The 19,082-nt window shown below is 63.3% G+C and overlaps 1 protein-coding gene across 3 annotated transcripts; it reads left to right on the top strand.

The window, feature by feature from the left end:
- Positions 1-645: 645 nt before the first annotated feature.
- On the top strand, positions 646-16,587 carry ZFTRAF1 (zinc finger TRAF-type containing 1). Of its 3 annotated transcripts, none has more exons than XM_075141015.1 (4): positions 646-781; positions 9,866-10,104; positions 10,776-10,987; positions 16,040-16,587. In XM_075141015.1, exons 1-4 carry the CDS (start codon positions 716-718, stop codon positions 16,429-16,431), a joined length of 909 nt encoding a protein of 302 aa, XP_074997116.1. In that variant the 5' UTR covers positions 646-715; the 3' UTR covers positions 16,432-16,587. The 3 variants fall into 3 exon arrangements, with proteins under 3 accessions (XP_074997116.1, XP_074997114.1, XP_074997115.1); XM_075141013.1 differs by lacking the exon at positions 646-781 and adding an exon at positions 5,731-6,132; XM_075141014.1 differs by lacking the exons at positions 646-781; positions 16,040-16,587 and adding exons at positions 5,755-6,132; positions 11,745-12,139.
- Positions 16,588-19,082: the final 2,495 nt, after the last annotated feature.

The following is a 19,082-nucleotide window of genomic DNA, read 5'->3' as shown; positions in this document are numbered from 1 at the left end:
CCTTTGCACCCCTCCGCACCCCTGTACACGCCCCACGCGAACTCTTGCACCCCCCACGCACCCCTGTAGATGCCCCATGCGCACCCCTGCACCCCCCACGCCCACCCTGCACCCCCCACGCACCCCTTGCACCCCCCACGCACTCTGCACCCCCCACGCACACCCTGCACCCCCCACGCACCCCTTGCACCCCCCACGCACCCTGCACCCCCCACGCACCCCTTGCACCCCCCACGCACTCTGCACCCCCCACGCACCCCTTGCACCCCCCACGCACCACTTTGCACCCCTCCGCACCCCTGTACACGCCTCACGCGCACCCTTGCACCCCCACGCACCTTGCACCCCCCACGCACACCCCTTGCACCCCCCACGCACACCCCTGCACCCCCCACGCACACCCCTTGCACCCCCCACGCACCCCTGCACCCCCCACGCACCCTGCACCCCCCGCACACTCCCCCCCCCCCGCGCCCCGGGTTCCCCACGGCCCCGCCTCCAGCTCCGCCAGGCCCCGCCCATCTCCCCGCCCACCGCCCACCCCGTATCCCCGCCCACCCCGCTTGGCCCCGCCCAGCCCCCCTCACCCCGCCCACCTCACCGCCCTTCGCCCCGCCCATCGCGACGCTCTAGCGCGGCGTCTCGGTGGTCGCGCCTGGAGGCCGGAAGTGCCGGTGCCGGTCCCGGGCGTCCCGGGGACACCCCCCCCCCACCCATGGGTGCCGGGTCCCAGGCGCTGCTCTGCGCCGTCTGCCTGCTGTGCGCCCTCCGCGCCCGCCAGGTCAGGGGGGGCGGCGGGGGGACACCGGCACCGGGGGGGCTGGCACGGGGGGGGGCCGGTACCGGGGGGGCTGGCACCGGGGGGGGGCCGGCACCGGGGGGGCTGGCACCGGGGGGGGGCCGGTACCGGGGGGGCTGGCACCGGGGGGGGGCTGGCACCGGGGGGGGGGTCTGGTACCGGTGGGACTGGCACCGGGGGGGGGCTGGCACCGGGGGGAGCTGGCACCGGGCGGGGGGGGCTGGCACCGGGGGGGGCTGGCACCGGGGGGGGGCTGGCACCGGGGGGGGGGGGCTGGTACCGGGGGCCTGGCACCGGGGGGAGCTGGTACCCAACTGGTCCCCTGTCACCCGTACTGGTCCCATGCCACTGGGACAGTCCCGTGTCACTGGGACAGTCCTGTGTCACCCCAGCGGTCCCCTGTCACCCATGGGTCCCTGTCACTGTCACTGGGTCCCCTGTCACCCGTCGGTCCCTGTCACCCGTTGGTCCCTGTCACCCATCGGTCCCTGTCACCCATGGGTCCCTGTCATCGGGTCCCTGTCACCCATGGGTCCCTGTCACCCATCAGTCCCTGTCACCGGGTCCCTGTCACCCATGGGTCCCTGTCACCCATCAGTCCCTATCACCGGGTCCCTGTCACCCATTGGTCCCTGTCACCCATCGGTCCCCTGTCACTGGGTCCCCTGTCACCCATGGGTCCCTGTCACCCATGGGTCCCTGTCACCCATCAGTCCCTGTCACTGGGTCCTCTGTCACCCGTCGGTCCCTGTCACCCATCAGTCCCCTGTCACTGGGTCCTCTGTCACCCATCGGTCCCTGTCACCCATCGGTCCCCTGTCACTGGGTCCCCTGTCACCCAGCGGTCCCTGTCACTGGGTCCCTGTCACCCATCGGTCCCTGTCACCCATCGGTCTCCTGTCACTGGGTCCCCTGTCACCCAGCGGTCCCCTGTCACCCATGGGTCCCTGTCACTGGGTCCCTGTCCCCCATCGGTCCCTGTCACCCATGGGTCCCTGTCACTGGGTCCCCTGTCACTGGGTCCATGTCACCCATCGGTCCCTGTCACTGGGTCCCCTGTCACCCGTCAGTCCCTGTCACCCATCGGTCCCCTGCCACCCATGGGTCCCTGCCACCCCTGGGTCCCTGCCACCCCTGGGTCCCTGTCACTGGGTCCCCTGTCACCCGTCAGTCCCTGTCCCCCATCGGTCCCCTGTCCCCCATGGGTCCCTGTCCCCCATGGGTCCCTGTCACCCATCGGTCCCTATCACTGGGTCCCCTGTCACCCGTCAGTCCCTGCCACCCATGGGTCCCTGTCACTGGGTCCCTGTCACCCATCGGTCCCTGTCACTGGGTCCCCTGTCACCCGTCAGTCCCTGTCACCCGTCAGTCCCTGTCACCCATCGGTCCCTGTCACTGGGTCCCCTGTCACCCATGGGTCCCTGTCACCCATCGGTCCCTGTCACTGGGTCCCTGTCACTGGGTCCCTGTCACCCATCGGTCCCTGTCACTGGGTCCCCTGTCACCCATCAGTCCCTGTCACCCATCGGTCCCCTGTCACCCATGGGTCCCTGTCACCCATGGGTCCCTGTCACTGGGTCCCTGTCACCCATCGGTCCCTGTCACCCATCGGTCCCTGTCACTGGGTCCCCTGTCACCCGTCAGTCCCTGCCACCCCTGGGTCCCTGTCACCCATCGGTCCCTGTCACTGGGTCCCTGTCACCCGTCAGTCCCTGCCACCCATGGGTCCCTGCCACCCATCGGTCCCCTGTCACTGGGTCCCCTGCCACCCATGGGTCCCTGCCACCCATGGGTCCCCTCCCGCCCCCTCTCCCCGCAGGTGCCGGCGGGGCCGGTGGCCGGGTTCCTGCTGCAGGCGCTGGCGGCGGCGAACGACGCCCTGGAACCCGGCTGGCGCGGGGGGGGGACCCCGGGGGGGGACCCCGACCCCCTGCCCGGCGCCTGGGTCTCGGCCATGCTGGGCCAACCCCTGGTGGCCTTCGGCTTCCACCGGCTCAGCGGCGACCGGGCCACCGGCAACCTGCTGCTGGGGGCGGCCACGGCGCTGGCACCCGTTGCCGCGCGGCTACCGGAGGAGGCTCGGCTGCTGGCCGCCCGCGCCGTCACCTTCCTCACCGCCGCCAGCGTCCTCACCCTCGCCGTCCTCACCGGCAACGGGCCCGGGGTGCTCGGTGGCCTCCTCCTGGCCGCCGGGAATTTGTTGCCACCATCCCGGCACCCATGGGTGCTGGCGGTCGGGAACCTGGCGTTGCAGCGAGCGCTGCGGGCGCAGCGGCCGGGCGGCGGCTGAGGCGCGGTGGGTGCCGGCGGCGGGCGGCGGGGAGCAGTAAAGGCGGTGACGGCCGTTCCCCGGTACGGGCGCCTATGGGTGTCACTTGGGTGGCGTTACCGGCGGTCGCCCTCCTGCCGGTGGGGTGGGCGCTCGTTAAGGGCCCTCGTTAGCGCGGGGCTGGGGCTCTGGGACGGTGACGGCACCCGGCGGGGCCACCATGGCACATGCGGCACCCGCGCCGCCTCGGCCGGGAGAGGTGGCACCCGGGGCTGGGGTCCCCGGCACAGCACCCTGGGGTCCCCGGCACAGCACCCTGGGGCTGGGGTCCCTGATGTGGCACCCTGGGGTCCCTGGCACAGCACCCTGGGGCTGGTGTCCCCGGCACAGCACCCTGGGGTCCCCGGCACAGCACCCTGGGGTCCCTGGCACAGCACCCTGGGGCTGGTGTCCCCGGCACAGCACCCTGGGGTCCCCGGCACAGCACCCTGGGGTCCCTGGCACAGCACCCTGGGGCTGGTGTCCCCGGCACAGCACCCTGGGGTCCCTGGCACAGCACCCTGGGGCTGAGGTCCCCGGCACAGCACCCTGGGGCTGGGGTCCCTGATGTGGCACCCTGGGGTCCCCGGCGCAGCACCCTGGGGCTGGGGTCCCTGGCACAGCACCCTGGGGTCCCCGGCACAGCACCCTGGGGTCCCTGGCACAGCACCCTCGGGTCCCCGGCGCAGCACCCTGGGGTCCCTGGCACAGCACCCTGGGGCTGGGGTCCCTGGCACAGCACCCTGGGGTCCCCGGCACAGCACCCTGGGGCTGGGATCCCTGATGTGGCACCCTGGGGTCCCTGGCACAGCACCCTGGGGTCCCCGGCACAGCACCCTGGGGCTGGGGTCCCTGATGTGGCACCCTGGGGTCCCTGGCACAGCACCCTGGGGTGGGGTCCCTGGCACAGCACCCTGGGGTCCCTGGCACAGCACCCTGAGGTCCCCAGCACAGCACCCTGGGGTGGGGTCCCTGGCACAGCACCCTGAGGTCCCCGGCACAGCACCCTGGGGCTGGGGTCCCCGGCACAGCACCCTGGGTCCCTGGCACAGCACCCTGGGGTCCCTGGCACGTGGGCTGGACTGGGAGGGCTGGGACGGGGGCACGGGGGAACTGGGGGTACTGGTCACACTGGGGTGGGGGGCACTGAGGGCACTGGTCACACTGGGGCTGGGGGTACTGGGAGTACTGGTCATACTGGGGCTGGGGGGCACTGGGGGCACTGGTCATACTGGGGCTGGGGGGCACTGGGGCCACTGATCACACTGGGGCTGGCGGTACTGGTACTACTGGTCATACTGGGGCTGGGGGGCACTGGGAGCACTAGTCACATTAGGGCTGGGGGTACTGGGAGTACTGGTCATACTGGGGCTGGAGGGCACTGGGGGCACTGGTCATACTGGGGCTGGGGGGCACTGGGGGCACTGGTCACACTGGGGCTGGGGGTACTGGTCGTACTGGTCATACTGGGGCTGGGGGGCACTGGGGGCACTGGTCATGCTGGGACTGGGGGTACTGGGGCACTGGGGGCGTAGGTCAGACCGGGGCTGGGGTCACTGGGGATACTGGTCACACTGAGGCTGGGGGTACTGGGACACTGGGGGCACTGGGACACCGGAGGCACTGGTTGCACTGGGGCTGGAGGGCACTGGGGCACTGGTCACACTGGCATGGGGGGCACTGGGGGCACTGGGAGTACTGGTCGCACTGAGGCACTGGGGGCACAGAGGACACTGGGACTGCACTGGGGGTACTGGTCACACTGGGGGCACTGGGGGCACTGGTCACACTGGGGCTGGGGGGCACTGGGGTCACTGGCCATGCTGGGACTGGTGGCACTGGGGGTACTGGTCACACTGGGGCTGGAGGCACTGGGGTCACTGGGGGTACTGGTCGCACTGGGCTGGGGGGCACTGGGGTCATTGGGCACAGTGGGACTGGGGACACTGGTCACACTGGGGCTGGGGGGCACTGGGAACATGGGTGACACTGGGGCTGGGGGGCACTGGGGTCACTGGTCACAGGGGGACTGGGGGCACTGGGGTGGGTTTGTTGGGTTCCCGTACCTGTGGGGCGCCAAATGCTGGGGTCACGGAGGGCACTGGGCCACACTGGGCCGTACTGGGCTGTACTGGGCCGTACCGGGGGGCATTGGGCCACACTGGGGTACACTGGGCCGCACTGGGGGGCACTGGGCCGTACTGGGCTGTACTGGGCCATTCATAGGGGCACTGGGCCACACTGGGGGACACTGGACCGCACTGAGCTGTACTGGGCCGCACTGGGGAGCGCCCCCCGCCCCCACCGGGAGCTCCCCGCCCCGCCCCCTCGGGCAGGCCCCGCCCCCTCGGGCGCCCCCTCGCCCATTGGCCTGCTCGCGTTGTGACGTAGCGCCGGGCCCCGCCCCTCCACCTCCCTCAGGCGGAGGCGGCCGGGGCGGGGGGGGGGGGGGGGGGGGGAGGATGGCGTTGAAGTTTGCGACTCCAGGCCCGGCGGGGGGCGTGGCGCCGGCGTCGGCGTGTCCTCTCATTGGTCACCTCAGCGCCGGCACCGCCTCCCGCGAGCGGTGATTGGCGGTGGCCCTGACGGGCCGGGAGGGCGGGGTCGGGGGAGGAGACGGGGGGGGGGGGAACGGCCAAGATGGCGGCGGCGGTGGCGGCGGGGTGAGGCGGCGGCGGCGGCGGCGGCGATGATGTCCGGGGCGGAGGATCGTGAGGCCGGCGGGGGCCCGGCCGCCCCCTCCGCCCCCTCCGCAGCCCTCCCCGGCCCCGCGGCAGCGGCGGTAGCGGGCGGCCCGGGCGAGACGGGCGGCGCCGAGGAGGCGGGTTCGCTGCTCGGTGGGGCCCGGCCTCACGGTGAGGCGGGCGCCGACCCCGACGCGCCGCCTAAGAAACGGCTGAGGACGGCGGGGACGGGAACGGCTGGGCCCGAGGGGGCGGCGGGCAGCGTCAAGCTGGAGGAGCGGCTCTACTCCGTGCTGTGCTGCACCGTCTGCCTCGACCTGCCCAAGGCCTCGGTCTACCAGGTACGGCCGGGCCCCGGGGCCTCCGCGGCGGCCACCGACCCACCCCCCGGGGCCTCCTTGTCCCCTCATCGGCCACCGACCCCCCCCCGGGGCCTCCTTGTCCCCTCATCGGCCACCGACCCCCCCCCGGGGCCACCTTGTCCCCTCATCGGCCACCGACCCCCTCCCTGGGGCCTCCTTGTCCCCTCAACGGCCACCGACCCCCTCCCCGGGGCCTCCCCGGCAGCCACCGACACCCCCCCCCCCCCCCGGAGCCTCCCCGGCGGCCACCGACCCCCCCCCCCGGAGCCTCCCCGGCGGCCACCGACCCCCCCCCCCGGGGCCACCCCGGCAGCCACTGCCCCCCCCCCGGGGCCACCTTGTCCCCTCATCGGCCACCGACTCCCTCCCCGGGGCCTCCCCGGCAGCCACCGACACCCCCCCCCCCGCTCCCCGGAGCCTCCCCGGCGGCCACCGACCCCCCCCCCCCGGGGCCACCTTGTCCCCTCATCGGCCACCGCCCCCCCCCTTGTTGTCCCCCATCGATCTCTCCGTGCCCCGCCCCCCCCCCCAAACCGGGGCACTGGACACCCCCCCACAACCCAGGGGGGCCCCCCCATCCCTGTCACCCCGTGCCGGCGGGGGACCCCCACCCCAGCTGCTTTCACCCGGGGGGCCACTGACTCCCCCCAGGCCCCTTGGGCACCCACCCTGCTGGGGGGGGGGGGCTCCCCTGACACCCCTCCCCCCCGCCACTCACGGGGGGTTTCAGGTGCTCCCCCACCCCCCTGCTTGGGGGCTTTAGGGTCCCCTCCCCCTTCAGGGACCCTGGGGGTCCCCCCACCCACCCCTGAGGACTCCAGACCCCCCCGTCCCCCCCAGCACCCTGAGCCCCCCCCCAGAACCGCAGCATCCACCGCTCGGCCTCCCCCACCCCCTCCCCAGTGACCCCAAGGGGGGGTTGGGTTCACCCCCCTTCTCCCAGTTTATCCCAGTTTGTGCCACCCCGGGGGATCCCCCTGCCCACCCTGAGGGTCCCGACAGGGAGCGGGGACGGGCACCGCCGGCGCTCAGCAGAGCGGAACCGCCGGTTACGTAAAGGCGCCGGCACGCTTCCCTCCGGCCAGCATCCATTTCGCGGCACGCGGACCCGCCGGCAGCCCCGCGGTGCCGGCAGAGCCGCCGCCACGGCCGCTGGGTGCTCCGCCGGCAGAGCCCGCGGTGCCGGCAGAGCCGCCGCCACGGCCGCTGGGTGCTCCGCCGGCAGAGCCCGCGGTGCCGGCCGCGTGCCGGTTGGCTGTCGGTTGCGGCGGTGGCAGAGCCCGGCCGCGAAGGTCATCCCCTCGGTGACGTTACGCTTCGCCGGTCGCATACGAAGAGTATCCGGTGCCGGCGCGGTGGCGGCAAAGCCGGGGGGACGCCCCCCCCCCCCCCGCTTCGTTTGGGGGGTTAATTTTGGGGGGGGGGGTTGCTGTAAGATGGCCGCTGCCTCGGGGAGGGGGGATCCCCTCGGCGGTGATGATTAAGAGCATTAAAACCTCGCCGGAGCCGCGCCTGGTGAGAGATCCCCACCGATCCGGTGCCGGCGCTTGCCGAACCGGCTCTGCGTGCCCGGCGGGGGGGCTGCGTCCTTCGTCACGGCCTCCTCTTCCTCCTCGCTCCTGCGGTCACTCGTCCCCCTGTTTAATTATTTATGACGAGGGCTTTGCCGGGGATGTAATTAAAACCGGGAGCGACCGTGGTATCGGCCGGTGGCGTGGCCGCGCCGGCGCTTTCCCCGAGCAGCCCGTCGGGTGGGTTCGTCAGGGCCGAAGCGCTAACGAGCGGCTGTAATTACACGCTCGCGCCGAGGAGGAGCCGCCGCCGTCACCGCCGCGGTTGTGGGAGCGCTCAGCCGGCGGTCGCCTCTTGTTTTGGCTCGCTTGCCGGTATTTTTAGCGCGGTAGCGACGAGGCACCGCGGGGGAAGCCGGCGGCTCACCGGGGCCGTGCCGAGCCTAAAACCGTAAGGGGTTTTTAGCCGCGCTCATCCCGAAGCCGTCGGAGGTGGGAACCGCATCCCGTAACCGCGTTTCGGCAGCATCGCGGCGGGGCCGGATTAATGCCCGACTGCCGCGCTCCGGGCCCGGCAGGAGGGAAAATTCCGAAATCTTTTGGAGCCGGAACAATGGATGTCCCGGGTAAGCAGATCGGGCGCTAATCCCTGCGGCAGGGTCAGGCCTTTCCCATCCTGGCTGAGGATTAAAGGTTTTCCCGGCGCTCCCGGGAGGCGGTTAACGAGCTCCCGGCCATCCCGCTGGCAGGAATCTTGCTGGAATTTTGGGGGGGCGGGGGGGTGACCCCCTGCGACGGGCGGAACCCCGCTGCGGCGTCCCCGGCTGCTCATGGAGCTCGTCTTGGAGGTGACGGCGTTCCAGCTCCGGCCTCCCACCGGATTCAAGGGAAGGGTTTTCACCGCCGGAGCCCGAAGCCGCCGGCGGGAGCTTTCCCATCCGTTGGGAACAGCCGCGTGTCCCTTGAATGATCCCTCCTGGCACCAGAGATGATGGAGGAAGCATCCAACTCGGATGCCGTCTGCCATCCGGCAGCTCCCGATGGATTTGGTGATGCCCTCGCCCGCCCCGCCGGGTGTTCTGTGGGCGACGCCTTCGCCCCCACCGCCCGCGGTGACGAGGACGGCTTCTCCCGGCGCGTCGCCTCCGGCAAACTCCGGAAATCCGACGCTGGCTCTTTGCTCTTTCCCTCTGGTTTTCGGGGTGGATTGGGATCGCTCCGGTGCCCGAGGCGCTGCCGGCATCGCGTCTGCGTGCCGGAAGGAGAGGGCGATTCCGGCAAGGCGGAGCGAAGCCGACGTAGATCCTCTCTCGTCGTCGAAACGTCGATGAATTGGAGTAAAACGGATTTATTTCTTATTTTTATCGTGCTCCCAGCTCTCCGCGGGGATGCGGATGCCGCGTTCGGCTCCGGAGCTGGTCCTCGGCGTGCGGGCACCCCGGCGCAGAGGCGGATTCGCTGCGCCGGTCGGAGACCCGAGTCCCATCCCGGTGATCCGAGCCCTCGGAGCCGGTTCCCGTCGCTTTGCCGGTGGATTTGTCTGGATCTTCCCTCGCGGGGGGGGGATTCGTGCTGATCCCGCCGGTTTAACGGGGAGGGTCTCGACTCCGCCAAACCTGTCGGCACTAACGTGGCAGCCGCGGAACCTTCCGGATCCCACGGAGCTGGGGGATACAGGGAGCGGGGGAAGCTCCCCCCCCCCCCCCACTTTGGTGTCATCCCCCGCGCTCCCTGCTGCGGGGGGCTCCGACCCCTCTCCCCGGCTCTGTTTGGTTCTCCCGAGTGCCGTGGGGTGGGGGGTAGCTTACGCCCCCCGCCCCCCGCCGCTTCCAGACGTGGGGAATTGGATTCCCGCAGGATGGATGGGAACCAGGGGAGGAGGAGGAGGAGGGGAGCTGGGATGAAGCCTTTCCCTTCCCCTCCCGTGCGAAGCAAACGAGGTCGGTCCTAACGACGGAAGCGCCGTGTCCAGGCCGGTGCGTGAGCCGGCCGAGGCCCTCCGGCTCCGCAGAAACGCCGGGGCTTGACCGGCGGCAGGGAGCCGCGTGCCGGGGTGCGTTTTCGGGAGGACGCGGAGCCGGCAAAGCGTCTTTTCTCCCCCGCCGTATGCTCCGAATTCGCTTCCTTTTGCCTTCGCGTGCCTCAGTTTCCCTTCCGCGGTGAATCCCGTGGGAGTCTAACGCTTTCCTTCTCTTTCCCAGTGCACCAACGGGCACCTGATGTGCGCCGGCTGCTTCATCCACCTCCTGGCGGACGCGCGGCTAAAGGAGGAACAAGCCACTTGCCCAAATTGCCGGTGCGAGATCAGTAAGAGCCTCTGCTGCCGGAATCTGGCCGTGGAAAAAGCCGTCAGCGAGCTGCCCTCCGAGTGCGGCTTCTGCATGCAGCAGTTCCCCCGCTCCCTCCTGGAGAGGCACCAGAAGGAGGAGTGCCAGGACAGGTAAAGCTCTTCCCTTCCCTACGGCGCCGGCGGTGTGCCGGCGTGGCTCGCGGTGCTCCGCCGACCCGCTACGGAGACACACGTGGGGTTTGGGAAACCTCACGGGGAGGTCCCGGTGAAGCCGGGGCTGGGATGGTGGTGAGCCCCCCCCCCGCCCCCGCAATGGGGGCGTCGCGGGGAGGAGGGTTTCTCCGGTTTGCACGCGCTGCCGGAGCCGGCTCCGGTGTTGCGGTGAAGCCGTCGGCGCTCAGCAGCGCCCCGTGCCCCCTCCAGCCCCCGTTTCACGGGGTGCTGCCGCCAAACGCCCACCGGCTGCGTCCCCCCTCCCTTGGGTGGTTTGGGGGAGGACGCGGCGCCGCTTCGGCGTGCGGCAGAGCCCCCCCTCCCTCCCTGCCGGCGACCGTGCCCGGTCGGCAGCTGCCGGTGCCCCACGGGAAGCCGTCGCGCTGCGGCGCAGGCGCTACCCGACGGTTTTCCCCGGGGTGTGAAACGGATCTCCCGGATTTGCCGGTCTTGCTCCCATCTCACCCGGTGCCGCTGGATCCAAAAATCACCCGGATGACGGCAGGAGCGAGCATCCGTGCCGTCCTCCGCCTCGTTTTCCGCTCGGCTTCCCGATTCGGTGAATATTCACCCGTCTTTTCTCTCCCCGCCCCCCTCCGCTGTCCCAGGGTGACCCAGTGCAAATACAAGCGGATCGGGTGCCCGTGGCAGGGTCCCTACCACGAGCTGTCGGTGCACGAAGCCGAGTGCACCCACCCCACCAAAACCGGTAACGAGCTGATGGAGATTTTAGACGAAATGGACCAAACGAGGAAAAAAGAAATGCAGCTCTACAACAGCATCTTCAGCCTGCTCAGCTTCGAGAAGATCGGCTACACAGGTACCGCCTCGCCCCCCCCCCCGCCCCCTCTGCCGCGCCTCCTCCCGCCCCCTTTTCCCTTTTACCCGAAACCCTGATTTTTATCTCGCGCCGCCATCGATTCGGTAGCGGCGAAAGGGCTTCGCCGAGCACGCGACGACGTTTCGGTTCCGGCCGATGGGGGTTTCAAACCCAAACCGGGAATGTGCCGTTTCTTGGGGTGTTTTATCCGGTTTCGCCTTCACCCCCTCCCTCGCCGGCGCCTTCCCGCCGTTCTTGCTTTGCCGAGGGGTTTTACCGAACCCCTCTCCCACCCGCCGGAAAGCTACCGGTGCCGCGGCGGTTGTGTTTGCACCGGGGCAGAGCGGGACTTAGCCGATAGCGGCCCCGTTTAAGCCGCAGGTAAGCCGGATCTTTCCTTGGTACATCGGTATTAAAACCGGGCCTAGAACCGCCGCCTAAAGCCGGTTTTTACTTTAAACGCCAAATTAAGGCGAGAGGAAAACGGTCGTACGTCTCGCCGCGGCGTCGCTGCCCCGGATGCGATCGGGGGATCCGGTGAGAGCGGCCCAGGCTTTTTTGCAGCCGGGTTGTACCGGGAGCTCGGGCTGCGGCAGCCCGGCCACGCTCCGGACCCCGCGTCCCCCGTGCCGGGGCTCAGCCCTGGTAAAGCCGGGCAGCTCGGTGCCGAGACGCCGCGGTGCTGGGCTGCGGTGACGGCAGCGGATCCCGGCGATGGGAACGTGGCTGGAATAACTGATCCCCCTCCTCTGTCCAGGTTTTGCCGGCCGGGCTCTCTCCTCTCCCTCTCTCTCTCCTGGAAGCGCCGACGACGGTGTAAGTGCGGGCGAGGGGCACCGCGCCCTCCCTTGCGCTCGCGGTTGCGCTCGGCGAGCCCACGGTCCCTACGCCGAGACGGCGAGCGCCCGGCTCCTCCCTAAGCCCCCCGGCGCCTGCGCCAGCGCCGAGCCGGGAGCGTCTCGGTGCCGCGTACCCGTGCCGGGAGCCTCGGGGTCGCGTCACCGGTGTTTGTGCCGCGCGGCGGTGCTTCGCCACGCCGCCTCGCTCGCTGGTTGTACGGCTGATCCAATAAATTTTGCCTTACTACCCGAACCGTATCCTGTCTGTCTGTCCTGCCGTGCCGTCGGATGCCGGTAAGGCCTTTCGGCAGCCGGTGGCACTTGCCAGCACGCGGTAGGACACTGGTAAAGCTTTTTGGCAGCCGGTGGCAGTTGCCGGCACGCTGTCGGACGCTGGTAAAACCTTTCGGGAGCCATGGTCGTTGCCGGCACGCCGTCAGACGCTGGTAAAGCCATTCGCAGCCGGTGGCGGATGCCGGCATGCCGTAGGACACTGAAGCCTTTTGGTAGCCAACGTTGGTTGCCGGCACGCTGTTGGACGCTGGTAAAACCTTTCAGCAGCCGGTTGTGGTTGCCGTCACGCCGTCGGATGCTGGTAAAGCCTTTCGGCAGCCGGTGCTGGTTACCGGCACATTGTCGGACGCCGGTAAGGCCTTTTGGCAGCTGGTGGCACTTGCCAGCACGCGGTAGGATGCTGGTAAAGCCTTTTGCAGCCGGTGGTGGGTGCCAGCACGCCGTCGGATGCTGGTGAAGTGTTTTGGCAGCCGGTTGTGGTTGCCGGCACGCTATAGGACGCTGGTGAAGCCTTTTGGCAGCCGGTGTTGGTTGCTGGCACGCTGTAGGACGCTGGTAAAGGCTTTCGGCAACTGGTGCTGGTGGCCGGCATGCCGTAGGACGCTGGTGAAGCCTTTTGGCAACCAGTGGCACTTGCCAGCGCGCCGTAGGACGCTGGTAAAGGCTTTTGGCAGCCGGTGTTGGTTGCCGGCATGCCGTCAGACGCTGGTGAAGCCTTTTGGCAGCTGGTGACAGTTCTTGGCACGCAGTAGGACGGTGGTAAAGCCTTTTGGCAGCTGATGTTGGTTGCCGGCACACCGTCAGACGCTGGTGAAGTGTTTTGGCAGCCAGTTGTGGTTGCCGGCACGCCGTAGGACACTGGTGAAGCCTTTCGCAGCCGGTGGCATTTGTCGGCACGCGGTAGGATGCTGGTAAAGCCTTTCGCAGCCGGTGGTGGATGCCGGCATGCCGTAGGACACTGGAGCCTTTTGGCAGGCGGTGGCGGTTGCCGGACGCTGGTGAAGCCCTTCAGCAGCCAGTGGCCGGGAGCTGCCCCTCGCGTCACCGTCTCCCGTCGCCGACCGGCCGTAGGCGCGGCGTGGCCGTAGGCGCGGCTGCGCCGGGTCGTTACGTTTAATCGCGGGGGTGAGGTTCAGTCCCGGGTCGCGGCTTCGCTTTCGGCACCGGTTTGAGCGGGGATTGCGGCGAGGGGGAGCGGCCGGCCGGGGTTGCCGGAGGCTGGGCCGGATATCTGGGGGGGAGGGGGGGGGGGTTTGAATTCCCTTTTGAATTTCCCTCTTGAATTCCCTTTCAAATTTGAACCTCCTTTTCCATTTGAAATTCCTGTTTGAATTCCCCTTTCGCGCTCAAAATTCCCCTTCGAGCCCCCTTCTGAGCTCGAATTCCCCTTCTGAGCTCAAAATTCCCTTTCAAGCCCCCTCTCGAATTCGAAATTCCCTCTCGAATTCCCTTTCAAACTTGAATTTCCCTCTCGAATTTGGAATTCCCTCTCGAACTCCCTCTCGAATTTGGAATTCCCTCTCGAACTCCCTCTCGAATTTGGAATTCCCTCTCGAACTCCCTCTCGAATTTGGAATTCCCTCTTGAAAATTTGAAATTCCTGCTCGAATTCCCTTTCGAATTTGAAATTCCCTCTCAAATTCCCTCTCGAATTTTAAATTCCCTCTCAAATTCCCTCTCGAATTTTAAATTCCCTCTTGAACTCCCTTTCAAACTTGAAATTCTGTGTTGAATTCCCTCTCGAAGTTGGAATTCCCTCTCGAAGTTGGAATTCCCTCTCGAAGTTGGAATTCCCTCTCGAAGTTGGAATTCCCTCTCGAAGTTGGAATTCCCTCTCGAAGTTGGAATTCCCTCTCGAATTCCCTTTCAAAATTGAAATTTCCCTCTCGAATTTGGAATCCCCTCTCGAATTTGGAATCCCCTCTCGAATTTGGAATCCCCTCTCGAATTTGGAATCCCCTCTCGAATTTGGAATCCCCTCTCGAATTTGGAATCCCCTCTCGAATTTGGAATCCCCTCTCGAATTTGGAATCCCCTCTCGAATTTGGAATCCCCTCTCAAATTCCTTTTCAAGCTTGAAATTCCTTCCCAAATTTGAAATTCCCTCTCAAATTCCCTCTCGAATTGGAAATTCCCTCTCGAATTGGAAATTCCCTCTCGAATTGGAAATTCCCTCTCGAATTGGAAATTCCCTCTCGAATTCCCTTTCAAAATTGAAATTTCCTCTCAAATTTGAAATTCCTTCTCGAATTCCTTTCAAACTTGAAATTCTCTCTCGAATTTGAATTTCCCTCTCGAACTCCCTCTCGAATTTGGAATCCTCTCTCGAATTCCCTTTCAAACTTGAAATTCCCTCTCGAATTTGAAATCCCTCTCGAATTCCCTCTCAAATTTGGAATTCCCTCTCGAATTCCCTTTCAAAATTGGAATCCCCTCTCGAATCCCCTCTTGAATTTGGAATCCCCTCTCGAATCCCCTCTTGAATCCCCTCTCAAATTTGGAATCCCCTCTCGAAACCCCTCTCGAATTTGGAATCCCCTCTTGAATTTGAATTCCCTCTCAAATTCCCTTTCAAAATTGAAATTACCTCTTGAATTTGGAATTCCCTCTCGAATTCCCTCTCGAATTTGGAATTCCCTCTTGAATTCGCTCTCGAATTTGAAATGCCTCTGGAATTCCCTCTCGAATTTGGAATCCCCTTTCGAATTTCCTTTCAAAATTGAAATTTCCTCTCAAATTTGAAATTTCCTCTCGAATTCCCTCTCAAATTTGGAATTCCCTCTCAAATTCCCTTTCAAAATTGAAATTCCCTCTTGAATTTGAATTCCCTCTCAAATTCCCTTTCAAAATTGAAATTACCTCTTGAATTTGGAATTCCCTCTCGAATTCCCTCTCGAATTTGGAATTCCCTCTTGAATTCGCTCTCGAATTTGAAATGCCTCTGGAATTCCCTCTCGAATTCGGAGTTTTCCTCTTGAATTCGGAATTTCCCTCTCGAATTCCCTCTCGAATTTGAAATTCCCTCTCGAATTTGGAATCCCCTTTCGAATTCCCTTTCAAAATTGAAATTTCCTCTCAAATTTGAAATTTCCTCTCGAATTCCCTCTCGAATTTGGAATTCCCTCTCGAATTTGGAATTCCCTCTCGAATTTGGAATTCCCTCTCGAATTTGGAATCCCCTTTCGAATTTCCTTTCAAAATTGAAATTTCCTCTCGAATTTGAAATTTCCTCTCGAATTCCCTCTCAAATTTGGAATTCCCTCTTGAATTCCCTTTCAAAATTGAAATTCCCGCTCGAATTCGGAATTCCCTCTTGAATTTCCCTCTCGAATTCGGAATTTCCCTCTCGAATTCGGAATTTCCCTCTCGAATTCCCTTTCAAACTTGAAATTCCCTCTCAAATTTGGAATTCCCTCTCGAATCCCTTCTGGAATTTGAAATTCCCTCTCGAATTCCCTCTCGAATTTGAAATTCCCTCTCAAATTTGAAATTCCCTCTCGAATTCCCTCTCGAATTTGAAATTCCCTCTCGAATTCCCTCTCGAATTTGAAATTCCCTCTCGAATTCCCTCTCGAATTTGAAATTCCCTCTCGAATTCCCTCTCGAATTTGAAATTCCCTCTCGAATTTGAAATTCCCTCTCGAATTTGAAATTCCCTCTCGAATTTGAAATTCCCTCTCGAATTTGAAATTCCCTCTTGAATTCCCTCTCGAATTTGAAATTCCCTCTCAAATTTGAATTTCCCTCTCGAATCCCCTCTCGAATTCCCTTTCAAACTTGAAATTCCCTCTCGAATTTGAATTTCCCTCTCGAATCCCCTCTGGAATTCGGAATCCCCTCTCGCGCTCCCCCTCGCCCCGGGATCTCCCCCTCGAGCCCACCCCCCCTGACCTCTCTTCCCCCCCCTCCCCCCCCGCAGAGGTGCAATTCCGCCCTTACCGCACCGACGACTTCATCACCCGCCTCTACTACGAGACGCCGCGCCTGACCGTCCTCAACCAGACCTGGGTGCTGAAGGCCCGCGTCAACGACTCGGAACGCAACCCCAACCTCTCCTGCAAGCGCACCCTCTCCTTCCAGCTGCTGCTGAAGAGCAAGGCCAGCGCCCCGCTGGAGTGCAGCTTCCTGCTGCTGGAGGGGCCCTACGACGACGTCCGCATCCGCCCCGTCATCTACCACTTCCTCTTCAGCAACGAGAGCAACGAGACCGAGTACCTGCCCCTGCCCATCCGCGACTCCGTCGAGTGCAACAAACTGCTGGCGGCCAAGAACATCAACCTGCGCCTTTTTATATTCCAGACCCAGAAGTAGGGGCGGGGGCGGGGCCTCTCCCCACCCCCCCCCCACCCCCCCCCTTCCCTCCCTGCCCGCCCCACTGGAGGCCGGGCCGCAAAATGGCCGCCCGCGGCGGGGAGGGGAGGGATTAAAAACCACGGGGAGGGAATAAAAACCACAGGGAGTTTTCCAGCTCGGGGGGTTCTGTGGGCTCGGCGTCGCGGGGTGGGGGATGGGGCGGGGGTGGGGCCTCTCCCCCCCCCCCCCTCGCCTTCCCCTCCCCGCCGCACTGGGGGCAGGGCCGCAAAATGGCCGCCCGCGGCGGGGAAGGGGGGATAAAAACCCCGGGGAGGGGATAAAAACCCCGGGGAGGGAATAAAAACCCCGGGGAGGGAATAAAAACCCCGGGGAGGGAATAAAAACGGCGCGGAGTTTTTCCAGCTCGGGGGGATGGGCGCCGCGGGGAGGGGGATGGGGCGGGGGCGGGGCCTCCCCCACCAGGCCCGGGGGGCAGGGCTGCAAAATGGCCGCCCACGGCGGGGGGAGGGAATAAAAACGGCGGGGAGTTTTCGGGGGGGTTCTGTGGGCTCGGCGCCGCGGGGAGGGGGAGGCGGGGGATGGGCGGGGGCGCCCCAGCTCGGGGGCGGGCTCCGTCCGAGAAAATGTGAGGATTTGGGGGTTTTTTCAAGAAAATTTGGCGGTTCTTCTCAGAATTCTTCTCAGAATTTGAGGTGGGATTTGTAAGCGAAATTTGACGCTTGGGGTTTTTTTCTCACCGAAATTTGACTTTTTTTTAAAAAAAAACACAATTTGAGGGTTTTTTTAAACCACAATTCGATGGGTTTGATCAAAATTTGAGGTGGTTTTTAAAAAATTTGACAGGTTTTTTTTTAAACCTAAATTTCAGGGTTTTTTTTAAGCAAAATTTTAAGGTGGTTTTTTTTTTAACCAAAATTTGAGGGGGGTTTGTAACTAAAACCTGAGGGGTTTAACCAAAATTTGAGTTTGGTTTTTTTTTTTAAACCAAAATTTGAGTTTGTTTGGGTTTTTTAACCAAAATTTGAGCAGTTTTTTTAAACTAAATTTGAGGGGGGGAGTTTAGCAGAATTTGAGGTTATTTTAATCAAAATTTTATAGTTAAAGAACTGGGGGTTTAAATCAGAATTTGAGGGGATTTTTTAAACTAAAATTTGAGGGTTTTAACCAAAATTTCAGGGTGGTTTTTTTTTTTAGCCAAAATTTGAGTTTGCTTTTTCTTTTTTAACCAAAATTTTAGTTTGTTTGGGGTTTTGAATCAAAATTTGAGTCGTTTTTTTAAACCAAATTTGAGGGGGAGTTACCAAAATTTCAGTTTTTCTTTTTTTTACCAAAATTTGAGGGTTTATTTAACAAAATTTGAGGGTTCTTTACCAAAACTCGAGGTTTTTTACCAAAATTTGAGGGTTTTTAATCAAAATTTGAGGGTTCTTTACCAGAATTTGAATTCTTCTTTTTTTACTAAAATTTGAGGGTGCTTTTTACCAAAATTTGAGGGTTCTTTACCAAAATTCGAGGTTTTTTACCAAAATTTGAGGGTTTTTTATCAAAATTTGAGGGTTCTTTACCAGAATTTGAATTCTTGGGTGGTTTTTACCAAAATTTGAGGGGTTTTTTTACCAAAATGAGGGGTTTTTACCAAAACTTGAGTTTTTCTTTTTTTACCAAAATTTGAGGTTTTTTTAACAAAATTTGAAGGTTCTTTACCAAAATTTGAAATTTTTTTACCAAAATTTGAGGGGTTCTTTACCAAAATTTGAGGGGTTCTTTACCAAAATTTGAGGGATTTTTTTACCAAAATTTGAGGGGTTTTTTAACAAAATTTGGGGGGGGTTTAACAAAACTTGAGTTTTTCTTTTTTTAACCAAAATTTGAGGGTTTTTTAACAAAATTTGAGGTTTTTTCTTTTAAACCAAATTTTGACTTTCGGGGGTTTTTCCCCGAAATTTGAGTGGTTTTTTTTTAACCGAATTGGGGGGGGGCTTTAACCAAAATTTGCGGGTTTTAAACCGAAATTGGGGCGGTCGGGAGGCCGCCCCCCCCCCCCCCCCCCGCCCCCCCGGGCGCGGCAGCACCCAGCGGGCCCGATCCTGCACCCGGGCTGGAGCCAGCGGCGGGGGGGGGGAGGGGCCCAGCCCCGCCCTCGCTGGGCGCCTCGTTACTTAACGAGGGGCGCTCCCCACTTTGGGGTGCCCCCCCCCCCCCCGCTGATTGGCTCTGCCCTGGCCTGCGGTAACTGGGGATGGGCAGGGGGGCAACTGGGGGCGGCTGCTGGGGGTACTGGGGGCACTGGGCTGGGGGTTACTGGGGATACTGGGGGCACTGGGCTGGGGGTTACTGGGGATACTGGGGCCACTGGGCTGGGGGTTATTGGGGATACTGGGAGGCACTGGGGTGGGTGCAAGGGGGATACTGGGAGGCACTGGGCTGGGGGTTACTGGGGATACTGGGGGCACTGGGCTGGGGGTTACTGGGGATACTGGGGGCACTGGGCTGGGGGTTATTGGGGATACTGGGAGGCACTGGGCGGGGTGCAAGGGGGATACTGGGAGGCACTGGGCTGGGGGTTACTGGGGATACTGGGGGCACTGGGCTGGGGGTTACTGGGGATACTGGGAGGCACTGGGCTGGGTGCAAGGGGAATACTGGGA

The sequence above is a fragment of the Calonectris borealis genome, chromosome 2 (assembly GCF_964195595.1).
Source record: "Calonectris borealis chromosome 2, bCalBor7.hap1.2, whole genome shotgun sequence".
Lineage (NCBI taxonomy): Eukaryota > Metazoa > Chordata > Aves > Procellariiformes > Procellariidae > Calonectris > Calonectris borealis.
Note: the sequence above shows the minus strand (reverse complement) of the source record. Positions and strands in the feature narration are given on the sequence as shown.

Coding starts and splice junctions, on each gene's coding strand:
- ZFTRAF1 (XM_075141013.1), top strand. CDS start 5,797: ATGATGTCCGGGGCGGAGGATCGTGAGGCCGGCGGGGGCCCGGCCGCC. Junction 6,133..9,865: donor CCAAGGCCTCGGTCTACCAG/GTACGGCCGGGC, acceptor TCTCTTTCCCAG/TGCACCAACGGGCACCTGAT. Junction 10,988..16,039: donor CGAGAAGATCGGCTACACAG/GTACCGCCTCGC, acceptor CCCCCCCCGCAG/AGGTGCAATTCCGCCCTTAC.